The 13,351-nt window shown below is 49.3% G+C and overlaps 2 protein-coding genes across 2 annotated transcripts; one reads left to right on the plus strand and one right to left on the minus strand.

The window, feature by feature from the left end:
- Positions 1-305: 305 nt before the first annotated feature.
- Positions 306-4,823, plus strand: oxa1l (OXA1L mitochondrial inner membrane protein). Its single transcript, XM_037480794.2, has 11 exons — positions 306-441; positions 1,100-1,234; positions 1,571-1,675; positions 1,760-2,054; positions 2,189-2,332; positions 2,445-2,530; positions 3,024-3,188; positions 3,303-3,407; positions 3,549-3,711; positions 3,827-3,907; positions 4,586-4,823. The coding sequence occupies exons 1-11, from the start codon at positions 331-333 to the stop codon at positions 4,705-4,707; spliced, it is 1,512 nt and encodes a 503-aa protein (XP_037336691.2). The 5' UTR covers positions 306-330; the 3' UTR covers positions 4,708-4,823.
- A 101-nt stretch (positions 4,824-4,924) lies between these two features.
- On the minus strand, positions 4,925-12,501 carry slc7a7 (solute carrier family 7 member 7). Its single transcript, XM_037480317.2, has 10 exons — positions 12,275-12,501; positions 10,219-10,721; positions 7,760-7,885; positions 7,507-7,651; positions 6,762-6,885; positions 6,546-6,649; positions 6,342-6,438; positions 6,081-6,230; positions 5,796-5,979; positions 4,925-5,655 (listed from the first exon to the last, which is right to left on the minus strand). The coding sequence occupies exons 2-10, from the start codon at positions 10,700-10,702 to the stop codon at positions 5,588-5,590; spliced, it is 1,482 nt and encodes a 493-aa protein (XP_037336214.1). The 5' UTR covers positions 10,703-10,721; positions 12,275-12,501; the 3' UTR covers positions 4,925-5,587.
- Positions 12,502-13,351: the final 850 nt, after the last annotated feature.

Consider the following 13,351-nt stretch of genomic DNA (forward strand, 5'->3'; position numbering starts at 1 on the left):
AGCATCTCACTATACAACGTGAGAGCATCTCACTATACAATGTGAGATAATCTCAGTTACATTTCTGCGGTCGTTTTGTTAACATTCAGCCCTAGTAAAAATGTCCATGGGGGATGTCGGAGACGTGAGGTGTAGTTGACGGGACCACCTGACGCCCCCAGCACCGGGCGGTCAGCCTCATCTCACGCCGCAGACAGCAGCGTGTTCTTATTTTTTCCATGACTTTGCCAGGCCTGGAAATGAGCTTTATGAAATTCTATGACTTTTCCACGTACGAACCCTGGGTAATTGACCCTTCGCGCTTCCCGTAGAAAGGTATTTCTCTCAAAGATGGCCGCCATCAGGAGCGGGGTGACTCCGGGTCGCTTAGCGAGACGTTTCCTGAGTCCGAGTGGAAAACCGAGCCGAGGCAGCCATCCCCTTTCAGACATTTGGAAACACGTACGTTCCCTTCAGTGTCTTCACGTGTGTCATGTTATTCCTGCTCCTAAACCAAAGACGCAAACTGCGACTTTCACAGGCTAACTCGCTAGCCGGCTAGCATCCCCGCTGCTCAGTCCGTGTGCCTTCTGTGTGACTTTGACAGCGCCAGGCTCGCCTCGGGTCTTATACAAGTGTTACATCGGCGGGTTTTTAAACAGGAACCGCATGGGACTATAGCCAGAATCACTTGAACACTATTAGCTTTGTTCTTCTTACCGGTTTTAAGCTAAACCTGCTAACCTTTTTAGTTCAAAACCAAGCTGCTCTCACCACAGGTGAATGTTTATCTGAGAGCTGCTGCACGACTGTGACTGTTACTTTTTAAAGTTTTTTTGCAGGCAGACTCGTTAAAGACATGTAATATTGTGTATTAATATCTGCATCAATGCTTGATGCAGATATTATCTGGAGTATATTAAGGTGCCATTTCATGCTCAGTGAGTGTTGACAGTAATGTATATGCAGGTGACTCACCTCAGACCTTTTGAATTCTCAGACCTTTTGATGCTAACGATGTAGATATGGATGCTTCTGAACATTTATATGTTGTTTACATATATATGTACTTGTATTCATTTGGCTCACTTGACACTGCGTCCCTCTGGCTCACAAACAGCGGTTGCTCCAGAACTCCCATCTGCACACACCTTCTGAGGGATGCAGCCCCGCCACCAGGACTCTGCTGGGCCGCAGACCCCATGGGAAGTTCCTGTGGGTGAACGTCGTGGCGGTCAGACACAACAGCTCACAGGTCAGTTGGAACACGGGTGGTCAGTCTGATGGTCAAAGATGCTGCTGAGAAGCACCAGTGAGCAGCACTTCTCTGAGATCAAACTCAGGTCACCCGTAGTACAAGTTTGATACATTTTTTTTAACCATGTCAGTAAAAGATCTGAAATAGAGATGGTGAGATAACATATTTTTTATGAAATGTGGAGGATATGACGGGTATCTTAAATGCATTATCAGTATTATTATTATATAATGATGATAATGCATTATTATATAATAATTAATAATTTTCATTATTTACGCTTTAAAGCTGTTTGAGTGAATTGTTCACCTTGTTGCCATGGGTAATTTCCAGGTCCCGCCTGAGGATGGAACCAGAGCAGCTCCGGGCCTGGAGTCCTCCTCCTTCTCTCCCCCTGCTGACCCGACCCCGGTCATCACACAACCCATCACTGAACAGGTGGAGCCCTCATCTGAAGTAGAACCATCTATCAAATGCCTTCTAGTTACATTTTAACCTTTAGCGATGTGAATCCATTTTCAGATTGCGGTTGAACCCGTTTCCATGGCTACACCATTGGTGGACCTCTCCTCCCCTCTCTTGAATTCCTCCCCTGAGCTTTTATCCGCTGACCCCGCCGCTGTTTTGTCGCAGCCAGCCATTGAGCAGATGATGGACGCTGCACCGACTGCAGTGGAGGTCTTCCAGGCTGCGGCTACAGAAACCAGTTTAGCGGAGCTGGGACTGGCCGGCTACACACCAGTGGGGCTGATCCAGAACCTGTTAGAGTTCATGCACGTGGATCTTGGTTTGCCCTGGTGGGGGGCCATTGTTGTCGGTAAGCAACACTTACTCTAAATCAAGCTTTCAACACTCAAGCATTCTGGGGAAGTAGTCAAGGCGGGTTGCACCACACGCGGGATCATTTCTGATCCTTTTCCACCTGTCTCTCTTCATCTCACTGCCATAAAGGAACGGTGTTGGCTCGGATGGCTGTGTTTCCGGTCATCGTGAAGGGCCAGAGGGAAGCAGCCAAGCTGAACAATGTTATGCCCGAGATGAGCAAACTCACCGCCAGGATGAACGAGGCCAAACAGAGTGGAAACAAATTTGATTGTAAAGTTTCTCTTGTCCATCTTCACCACAATTTAGATGTTGGTTTGTGTGCTTGTTTCAAATCTGCTGCAGCAACTTGTCCTGAGCTGTTTTTGTTGTTTGCACGTTACAGTTGCCAAAGCCTACTCTGAACTGAACCTTTTCCAGAAGAAGCATGATGTAAATCCTCTCCGTGGCTTCCTTATTCCTGTGGTGCAGGTCAGTTTTTCTTTAAATGGGTTTCTGGATTATGTTGTTAGTTCATGTTTTGTGTTGCTATGACACCATGGTCTTAACTCCATGCTTTTGGCTTTAACTTAATTATTCACGTCAGGTTCTGATTTCAAGGGAAATATATATTTGGAAAAGTTAATCGCAATATTACTGCAGATCCCGTAGCATCTCACCCTGGTCTATTGCAGACTGGATGTTCGGTTCGTACCTGCGTGAGAAGGTGTAACAACCATCACACGGTTCACACCTGCCGCTGTAATCAGACTTTTCTCCACATCTTGCCAGCACCACATGGCCCCTAAACATCTTCACTCATGTGCACTAATAGCTTCCTTTTCCAAAAAATATATATGAGCAAAACCTTTGATAGTAAACTTATAATAGACATTTATAAAATATGTGTAAAACGTTGGATGAACTTGTATATATATGTTACTGTTGAGTTTGTGTCACAGCTCTTGTGTGTCTGTCCCTGCAGGCACCAGTGTTCATCTCTTTCTTCATCGCGCTGAGGAAGATGGCCTACCTGCCGGTCCCCAGCTTGCAGACCGGAGGCCTGCTCTGGTTCACAGACCTGACGGCAGCAGATCCTTTTTATATTCTGCCTCTGGCCGTCACTGGAACTATGTTCTTCATCCTGGAGGTCAGCCCGCTTTCACCCAACCAGAGTAACTGTAGAATGTGTTATGGAGGCTTTAATCTGTTTAATGTAATCCCACTCTAATAATCTCCATATTGTTGCTCCGTCACTTTTTAGTTGGGTGCAGAGTCCGGTATCGACAACCCAAACCTGCGAGCCATGAAGACCGTGTTCAGGATCATGCCCTTAATCATCCTCCCCCTCACCATCAACTTCCCCACGGTCAGTCGGTCGTTCACACACAACAGTTTATTCTTTCAGTGGCTTTACAAAGAAGGGATGCAGCCGCCGCACCCTGAATTCACCATCATTTGCATGTTTTGGTCTTTGTGTGAATTCCTTTTCCCCTCAAACATCCCTCAGGCGGTGTTTACGTACTGGCTGACGTCCAACGTCTTCTCCTTGGGTCAAGTCGCCCTGCTCAGACACCCGTTGGTCAGAAACAAGTTGAAGATCCCCGAGAGGATCAAACACAAGGCCTCTGACCTTCCCCAAAACGACGGCCTGATAGAAAGCATGAAGAAAGGTGGGTGTCTGCACAGGCATTATATGAATTAGCTCTCAAGGACATTTGATGGATTGATTTTTAGTCCATGAGATGTTTATGATTTCATTATTTCTGTCTTTGTTTTTGTCTGCAGGCTGGAAAAATGCTCAGCTGGCCCAACAGCTGGAAGAGAGAGAAAGAAGAATCAAAAATCACCTGGACCTCGCTGCTAAAGGTCCGTACTGCCAGTACTACATCAGCGTCACGGTGACAGTTTTATCTTTAATCAGCCATTAAGGCTGTTTCTCAATAATATTGAGTTACTGGAATTTCCCAAACAACCTTTTTGGTTAGTAGCTACAGCAAATATATGTCCTGCTTATCGAAAAAGCCTTGATTGTTTCATGTTTCTTACCGGTAGAATTAATTTTCTGTAGAATACAGAAGGACAACATTTAGTGTACTTTGAGATTTCTTGAATTAAAACTGGATGAGTGGCGCCCCCTGGCTGCCAAAGCCAGTTTTCTCAATTAAAGAACCAGAGTTATCTGGGTTTATGAGACCCATGTTGGCAAATTACATGAAAAGGGTTTGTTTTTAATAGTTACTCGTTTATATGATGATAATAACAACATTCCCTATCACAGCCAAAATAGCGTCTTTTGATTTAATTTTCAAAAATGTGGACTGTTTTTTAGGGGTTTTTTTAATCTTCAATGAGGGTCAATTTAATATAATTGTACTTAAGCTGGTTCACTATTTACTGGTATGTTGTAGACCAAACGATTGATAATTCATGGACATAATCGATAGATAAGAAAGCCAACGTTAGTTACTGAGAACACTGTTTATAAAGTCTACCATCACTGACATGACACTGAAGGTATTTAAATGTCTTTGTTTCTCTCTGCAGGTCCACTGAGGCAGACTTTTACCCAGAATCCCCTGCAGCAGAACTCCCCCATCAGTGCAACGTCACCTAAGAACAAGCCGCCTAGTGGCAAGGCGAGGCCATGGAAGGACACTATTGGATAAATCACACTGATGGCACAACAATACAATGATATGCACATATTTATGGATGGAAGAGAAGACGTGGTGGGAAAGGGATTGTCATTATGGATACTTCTGATTAAAATGTCAAATCTGCATCAAAACTACCGCTGTGGTGATTCTTTATATTATATTATATATTTATCCACTTCCCCTGTCGGCACACTTGAACTACAAAGAAGGAATCAAGTACATTCATGTTGTCAGTAAGTCATTTTATTATAAATACATGTTTTCAGCTCAACCGTCTCAACGGCGAGATGGAGTAGGACGCCGCAAGAAAAAAAGGTAAATTAGTAAAAATAACCTAGCTTTGCTAGACCTCACGGCTGAATGTATAAAACGTGATGAACCATTCCTTCACATTAGTGAACAGGGAAAGACAAAACACAGTTTATCATATTGTATTATCTTACTGTTTGATTTTCCTTTTGTGAAAATGTTAATATTTAATAACCAGGATGGCTCAAAGCTGCTCTCTTGTCCACTAAATTTAACCAGAACAATAATTTGCAACCTTCCAGTAAAATCAGAAAGGTGTTACATAATTTCACACAAAATACTTCTCTTGATAATTAAATAATTCTCTACTAATACGTACAGTTCTGTGATACAAAGAGGTGTTGCCTTCTTCGGGAGGGCGTTAAAATGTTCTCTGAAGTCTCAGTCCGTCAGAGCCAAGACTCGCCAACGAGCGCCATCGGTTCATTAAGATGACCCCCCCCCCTCCCAGGGTGATGATTGACAGGTCAGAGATCTGGGTCCGGCTCGAGCCCAAATAGTCGCGTCCAGCGGGGGGGGCCTCGTGGTGGCGTACGGCCTGGTACGGGGTGCCCGGGGCGGTCGGTCCAAACAACAACATCTACTCCGTCTTGTCCATTTCGGTCAGAACAGAGAAGCACATCTTCTGAATCAGCAGGCCGCCTTTAGCTGAAAGAGACGCGAAGACACCGTGAAGAAGCACTTTCCACAGGCCGCGACACCTGAACCCGCCTGAGCTTTCTCCAGCCAACGCGTTTAACACTTTCTTTAAATGTTCGGGGGCAAGTTTTCCAAACGCTCCGTCTCACCAATGAGGATGCGTAGCCGCAGCGGCCTCCTGTTGGCCGGCGTGTAGCAGCAGAGGAAGTAGACGGGCACCCCCGACAGGGCGATGCCGATGCCGATCAGGGAGTTGACGGTGTCGCTGTAGAGCGGCACCACCACCAGGAAGACCGAGAGCACGCAGAAGACGATGGGGAAGAAGAGGCTGAGCTGAGGAGGGGAAGAGGCGGGGGCGGGGGGGGGCGGGGTCGGTCAGAGGTGCACAAACGCCCGCGTTCTCGGGAACCTTTCCAAACGCCGTCGCTGCTTACCTTGAGCGGCCTCTTCCTGTCCGGCTGCTTCCAGCGCAGGTACAGTTGCCCCAAAATGGACAGGCCAACGAAGAACCAGTAGCTGAAGCTGTAGTAGTTGATCAGCCTGAAGACGTCCTCCACACACAGGTATATCAGAGCCATGAGGCCCTGCAGAGGCAAACGACAGAAACACACAGGGATTAGGATGAATGCAGAGTCCACAGGAGGGGGGGGGGGGCGGATACAGAAACGACCAGACGGGAAGGGTTCAGAACTGACGTTGAAGAGCAGGGCGGGGACCGGGGTGTAGCGGTGGACGTGGATCATGGACAGGGAGTCGGGCAGGTGGCCCTCTCTGGAGCCCACGAAGAACAACCTTTTTTTAGGAGACACAGAAACAGGTGACAGCAGGGGGTGATGAGTGAGGAGCAAGGTGCTGATGAGTAAAACATAAATACAATAAGAGTCAAACGGCCCACCGACCTGGAGGAGGCCAGGATGGAGGCGTTGAGGCCTCCGAAGCAGGAAAGAGCCACGGCAAAGGGGATGGTCCAGTTCATGACGCCGAACACCTGGTCCGCAAACGTCTGGTGGAGGGAGAGCGAGCGAGAAGGAGCGGGAAGGTGAGAAGCTGCACCAGAAAGACACAAAGGCAAGGTCGAGAAGGTTCCCCCAGAGGAGGAGGACACGTGCGCCTACCACAGCCACGGCGTCGCTGTCCAGGATGGCGTTCATGGGGAGGATGGCGTAGTAGGCCACGTTGGTCAGGATGTAGATCACCGTGACGATGGGCATGGAGATGCCGATGGCCAGCGGCAGGTTCCTGTAGTCCACGCGAGCCAACAGCAGGGGGCAGCAAAGCAGAGGAGATGTCAGAGGTGAGGAGGGAGTGAGCTTCAGTGCGTCGGGGTCAAGAGCAGATCGACCCCCCCGGGGTCGAAGGGGAAGGGAGGGGGAGGATTGGGGGGGGGGGGGGGTTGTGATAAATTGGGGGTGTTTGCCACTTAATCTGCCTGAGAACCCCCGGGGAACGGCTCGTGACCCAATCACATGCGCAGCCTTGTTTTCATTTGATCAACGCTCGGCTGTGTGAACACAGGTTGGTGATTGTTTCTGATTGGGTGAAGTTTCAGGAAGCCAATGGAACGAAGGTCGATCCGACCGCAGCAGAACCCGCTGGCGGCCTGCATCCTGCAGCGGCCTCAAATGCACCGGAAGGGAAGCATTTCCTCCGGAACTCATAAGGATAAATCACACGAGATTAACTATAAAAAAAAAAGTGCCCAGGACCAAACAGGACGTTCGGGACAAAAAACAACATCTTCAGTTCACAAAGTCTTTTTTTAAACCATTATTCCCAGCTCTCAATAAAATATTTTAAACTCACAGGATTATGCTTGGATTATGTGTTGGTTGAACGAAGCTAAGTGTAAAACCTCCTCACCTCTCTGGGTTCTTGATCTCCTCGGTGACGAAATTGAGGGTGTCCCATCCCGAGTAGGAAAACAGAGCCGAGTACAGAGCCAGAGCGATGTGTCCCGGGTCCTGAGACGAGCCTTCGAACATGCCCTCAAAGTTCTGCGTGTGACCTGGAAATCCCCAACGTGAGCAGATGTTTTGGTGCATTAGCATCAGTGTTTCCTAAATCCTTAGGATATTGTGTGGGGGGTGGGGGGGGGGGTATTCTGGTCAGTGACCTTGTCCGATCTTCACCAGGCCGGTGATGATGACGGCGATGAGAGCGATGACTTTGGCGTAGGTGAAGAAGTCCTGGACCCGTGTGCCCCACTTCACGTACGCACAGTTCACAAAGGTCAGCAAACCTGAGTGGAAGCAACCGGAGCAGATGGGTGATGCCTAAATGTGTTACTCTCACACGCACACACACACACACACACACAAACAAATCCTCTCACGGGGTCAGCGGGCGACATTTGCCCTTTAAACGGAGTGCGCGTGTTTCTGTCAGAGAGTACGGCTGATTTAAGGAAACGCTGCTGCTGACTTAAGCAGACCGGGCGAGGAAACAGCTGAGTGCAGCACATACGACACACACACACACACACACACACACACAGTGTGCCCTCGAGTAGCGTCAACAGCTTTAAAGGAGCGCCGCGAAAAGGGCCCGGCGGCCCGCGTCTCCCCGCTCAAGGCTGGTGATTTGCGACCCGGTGACTGATAGTAAAAGCGCTCTGAGCTGTGATGGTTTTCCACCTCATTGCCCTCCTTCATCTTAAGCAGCATTGACGTTGGTGGGGGGGGGGGGGGAAGGGAAACATGTTTACGTGCTTCCTTCTGTGACTTATCTCCCTTTGGCCTCTTATCGGCCGACGAGCCCTTCAAGTTCATAAACCAGCACGTTTCCTCATTTCAAAGGGCCACGTTGACACGACTGAATCCTCCTCTCGACTCTGCGCGTCCCCCAGAGCAGTGGACCTATTTAACCCCCCACCCCCCCCCCCCACCCCCTCCTCCTTAGACGACCGCCGTCAACCACGGAGAGAGAGAGAGAGCGGATCATAACACTATCGTCTTGCACCACCTTTGACAGGACGGAGGATCATAACAGGTCCGTTCCCAACAGGAGGCAAAAACACACACACACACACACGCACACATGCGCACACACACACACACACACACATGCGGCCCCGGACGGAGGCGACCGGTGGTGAGCGGCGGAGAGCGGAGGCCTCGCCCCCGCACAGAGGTGGAGGCGTGGTGTTTGGACAGTGAAAGGTTAGAAGGGTGGGAGATCGGGGGGGGGAAACTGGTAGTGGAGGTCAAATGGGGTCCAGATGTGAAGCGAGATGGAGGTCTTCTGAAACTGGCTTTTCGCAGGTTTAATGGTGGAGAATCAGGGGGGGGAAGAAGTGCGCTTTTTCTGACGCGCTGCAGTGCATTGTGGTCGTTTTGCAGTAGCTATGTTTCCTGGCTAGGAGGAGCCTCCAAAAGGTATGAAGAATGAACATCTGGACATTTGAGAATATGAGTCTAGATTTCCAGACACTGTACAACGGGGATGTCATATATTCGTAGACCTTCAGAATTATTAAACACCGAGGAAATGAACTCTAGCTTTATCCTGAGAACGAGGCCTTCTGTCCTCTTGGATTAGCTATCCAGAGGTAAAGACAAATACATGCAATTCAATGTTAATGCTTTTTTTTTTCATGAAAAGTTCTGCTCTCTTCTGCTTCTTTTCTAAAACAAAAAAAACACCTGTGAAAATGTATCAATAGCCGCAGGATGACAAGGAGAAAAAAAAGGCCGTCGGTGGCAGGAAGTTAGTTTGACGTTGAGGTCAGAGTCTCAATGCAGGACTTCACCTCACCGCTTATCAGCCTGTCCTCCTCCTCCTCCGCGCTGCTTATCGGTGCATCGGTGCATGGCCCAAGTGTTCATGTGCACGTGGGACTTCAAGAATGCCCGCGTGGGGGGGCGGGGGGGGGGGGGGGGGGGGGGGGGCGAATACCTCATGTTCGGCGCAAAATAGCACCAGGTGCTTTGTCTGTGAGGCGCAACCGTCTCGGTCTCAGCTGAGCTTCGGTCGCCTCGGTGAGCAGTTTGGGGCGGAACTTCTTATTAGTTTGATTAATTCCGCCCGTCAGCTTTGCTCTTTCTCGGTTACACATTGTGTTCTAGTTACCTCGGCAATCTGTGCGGGTTCAACTCGTACCCACGGTTCGGTTGCCGTTGCCGCAGCGACGGGCATAAGCGGTGAATCGGGGTCTTCCCGTTTTCGAGAGAGAGAGAGAGACGTCACGCCGAGCGTTCCCGAATCTGAAGGTTGAGTAAAACCGCCTCACTTCCTGTTCTCTGTGCCACAGACGTGCTGACCGGAGCACTGCTGTCGCACTTTTTTCACTTCTCCAGTCTGAAAAGCTCACGTGCTCTCTCGCAGATGGGGAAACATCATCACTATCCTCCCATGTCCCTCAAACCAGGGCCGGGTCTAGGCAGGGGCAGGAGGGGGCCTGGCCCCCTCAAATAAATGTTGTGCCCCCTCGAACTAAATCTACTAAGCACATAAACTAAGCACAATGCCCCCTCAAGATTTGTGGCTGCCCCCTCATACATGCCTGTCTAGACCCGGCCCTGCCTCAAACACAAACACACACACACACACACACACACACAGACGTGTACTCACATATGCAGGCAGCAGCCAGCAGCCTGTTGGCCGAGTACGGAGCTATGCAGGTGGGGAAGATGGGCTGCACCATGTAGTTGGAGAAGGTGATGGCGATGATGGCCTGGCTGGTCGGCTCGATGATCAACAGGGACGTCCACAGGCGGATGAAGGCCATGAAACCCCCGAAGGCCTCCAGGATGTACGCGTAGGAGGCCCCGGACTTGGTGATGGTGGTGCCCAGCTCGGCGTAGCACAGGGCGCCGAACACGGAGAAGATGCCGCCGACGGTCCACACCACCAGCGAGAGGCCGTAGGAGGCGCTGTGGATGAGGACGCCCTTGGGCGAGACGAAGATCCCCGAGCCGATCATGTTGCCCACGATCAGGCACACGCCGTTCAGGAGGGAGATCTCCTTCTTCAGCTGCATGGACTCGTCCGGGCTCTTCGGCTTGGCGCCGTTGCTCTCCTCCCGCGTGGCGGCGGGGCTGTAGGACGCCGCCATTGTTCGCGTTTCCAGTTCGCTTGATTTTTTGGCAAAAGGGGGAGAGAGCGGTTTCAGTCACAGGTGAAGATTTCGAGCCTCGACGCAAGACAGAAGACTTAAATATCCCCCCCCCCCCCCCCGCCCCCCCAACTATCTGTGATCCTCCCCTGCCATCTGCGGAAAGGAACACGGGTCGCATCAGTGATGCGGTTACCACGGCGACGTACAGAAAACAGTTGTGTTGTGTCCGAATGTGGTCAAACAAAAACACATTTACATGCAAAGGTTACTAATGTGGGAACAAACATGCAACAACAAAAAAAAAAAAAAAAAAAAAAAAAAGGGGAAACCACACCAAACTGGTTCGGACACTGTGGGGTTTGATCGGAGCGCCATTAGGCCGCACAGCAAATGGCCTTTTAAGGTTGAGTGTATTGACAGAGAGAAGAGATAGGGGAGCAAACACGCCACATGCCTGAAAACACCGGCTCTTCATTAGTAACCACACTGGGACCCGGGGGGGTGGTGGGGGGTGGTGGGGGGGAAGAATTACAGACTGAGAACGCTTTGGACTCCTAGCTGCCCACCGATCCGCCGACTCACACACACATAAAGACACGCTGAGAGTCAGCAGAGTGGGGGGGGGGGAGGGGGAGGGGGAGGGGGGGGGGCGGTCACGTGCTTTTCCAAAGTTCACCATCCTCGGCGTGCGTGGAGCTTGATGAGACACACGTGCTCCTTTCACCTTTCTTTCTGCGTGGCTGGCGATCGCGGCCTCGAACGCAGAGGCGAGAAAACAACGTCACAAATCGAAACGATTGGATTAAAAGGAGCCCCCGAAGGCCAGAGAGAGGGCCGCGCTACTTTGAGAGTTTCAAGATGATCGCCAAAGACTCAATGCCATCTATGACCAAGCGAACAAAGGCTCAACGTGGAGATGAGTTAGTGAGAAGTCGGGGTACCTTGAGGCAGCGACGGATCGGCAGCACGTGGGGTTCCCAGAGGAGCAGAGGAGCAAAGGAGGAGGAGGAGGAGGAGGAGGAGGAGGAGGAGGAGGAGGAGGACAGGACAGGACACTGAGGCGTCCTGCGTGTGATCAAACGCCTGCCACAGACACTCAGAGGTTGAGGCTCTCGCACGACAGACGGTGCAAAGGTCCAAAAGCTGCTGATAAGCAACGTTGGTCCTTCTTGAGTTACTCAAGGTCACTTTCTAAATCAGAGTTCTTTATAGAGGGGGGGAGGGGGGGGGGGAAATGACTCATCTCCTGTTCTTTTCAGGGATCATTGAAAGAAACCGTTTTCTTATCATAGGGGGTTTTATTCAAATCTGGGAAAGATGGACTTTGAGCTTTGGGCTTCTCTGTAACTTTAACAACCCGTAAAGGGATGTTTCATACACTTTGAAATAATAAGCGACTCCAGTCACTACACGTGATTGGAATTAAATGGCAAAGCAAACGTGGGCTGACATCACAGCTTGATGATTAATAAATATTCTGCGTTGCACACTTCGTATCAGTGCACATGTCACCAAAAGAAAGCCCCCGCGTAGATGCACAAAAAGTCCGCTTCGTGTGGAGAGACTCACCTTCTCCAGAGGCGCTTCGCTCTCCTCCTGGTGGGGTGTCAAACAACCGTGTAAAGTCTGACGGTGTTCACCTCTCCTCAGCAGCTCCTCCTGGTTTTTCTCTCTCTCTCTCTCTTCTGCGCTGAAGAAATCCGCTCCTTCGTGCTTCTGCGCCTTTACGCATCGGTTTCCTCCGCGGCGCGTCTCTCTCAGCTGATGCCACTTCTGGTTTTTATGTACTTCTGGTTTATCCCACTGTACCTTGAAGGAAACCAGTCATAGGAGGAGAGGAGAGGGGAGGGGGAGGGGCTCAATGGACTCCTCTTGTGACATCAGAATGAAAGGTTTTTAATTAGATTACCGCACCCATCAGGTATATAATCACACTGTGATTGATGTGAGGATGAAGACAACAGCCAGCTAATGTGTTTAGAGAAAAAGTAACAATAAGCCCATTTTGAAGTTACGTCCTCCTTTACTCCACAGGGAAATATCACCAAATTGGTTGATTAACTTATTAATGAGTGACTTTATAGATTAAGACGAACTCAAATGGGATCAGACGGCAAACAAAAGAACATTAAAACAAGCAATGCTGTTTGCAGCAGAAACACGCGCCTCTCAGAGCGGTATCATCATTTCATCTTAAGTTGGTGTAAAATGTAAAACCTGCTATTAGTCATTATCACGTTGGTACCAGGTTGTTTATTCCTCTGACAGGCCAGTTTGATTAGAGTAAATCATATATTTTATATATATAATAGATAATATTGCGATAATTTCTGTGCAGGATGAAAAACATTAAAAAAAACAAAAGTAGAAAAAGTAAAATATGGAAACCAAAAATGGAGAATGTGCTGTGCAATGATTTCACTTGTTGATGGATGACTTTTGAGCTTCAGCTCCCTCTGGTGGATTCAAAGAAACACTGAAGGACACAAAATCACAGTTTAGTGTAGTTTACTCTGACTTGGAGTGTTCCCTCTTTTAAATTGATGACAGGACAGTTTCAAAAGTACAAACACGAACATTTCTTTAACGTAGTTGGGCGTTTAGCGTCCACTTGTGCAGCGTGTGAAAGAATATCTGCACTATTCT

This window comes from Pungitius pungitius, chromosome 1 (genome assembly GCF_949316345.1).
Source record: "Pungitius pungitius chromosome 1, fPunPun2.1, whole genome shotgun sequence".
NCBI lineage: Eukaryota > Metazoa > Chordata > Actinopteri > Perciformes > Gasterosteidae > Pungitius > Pungitius pungitius.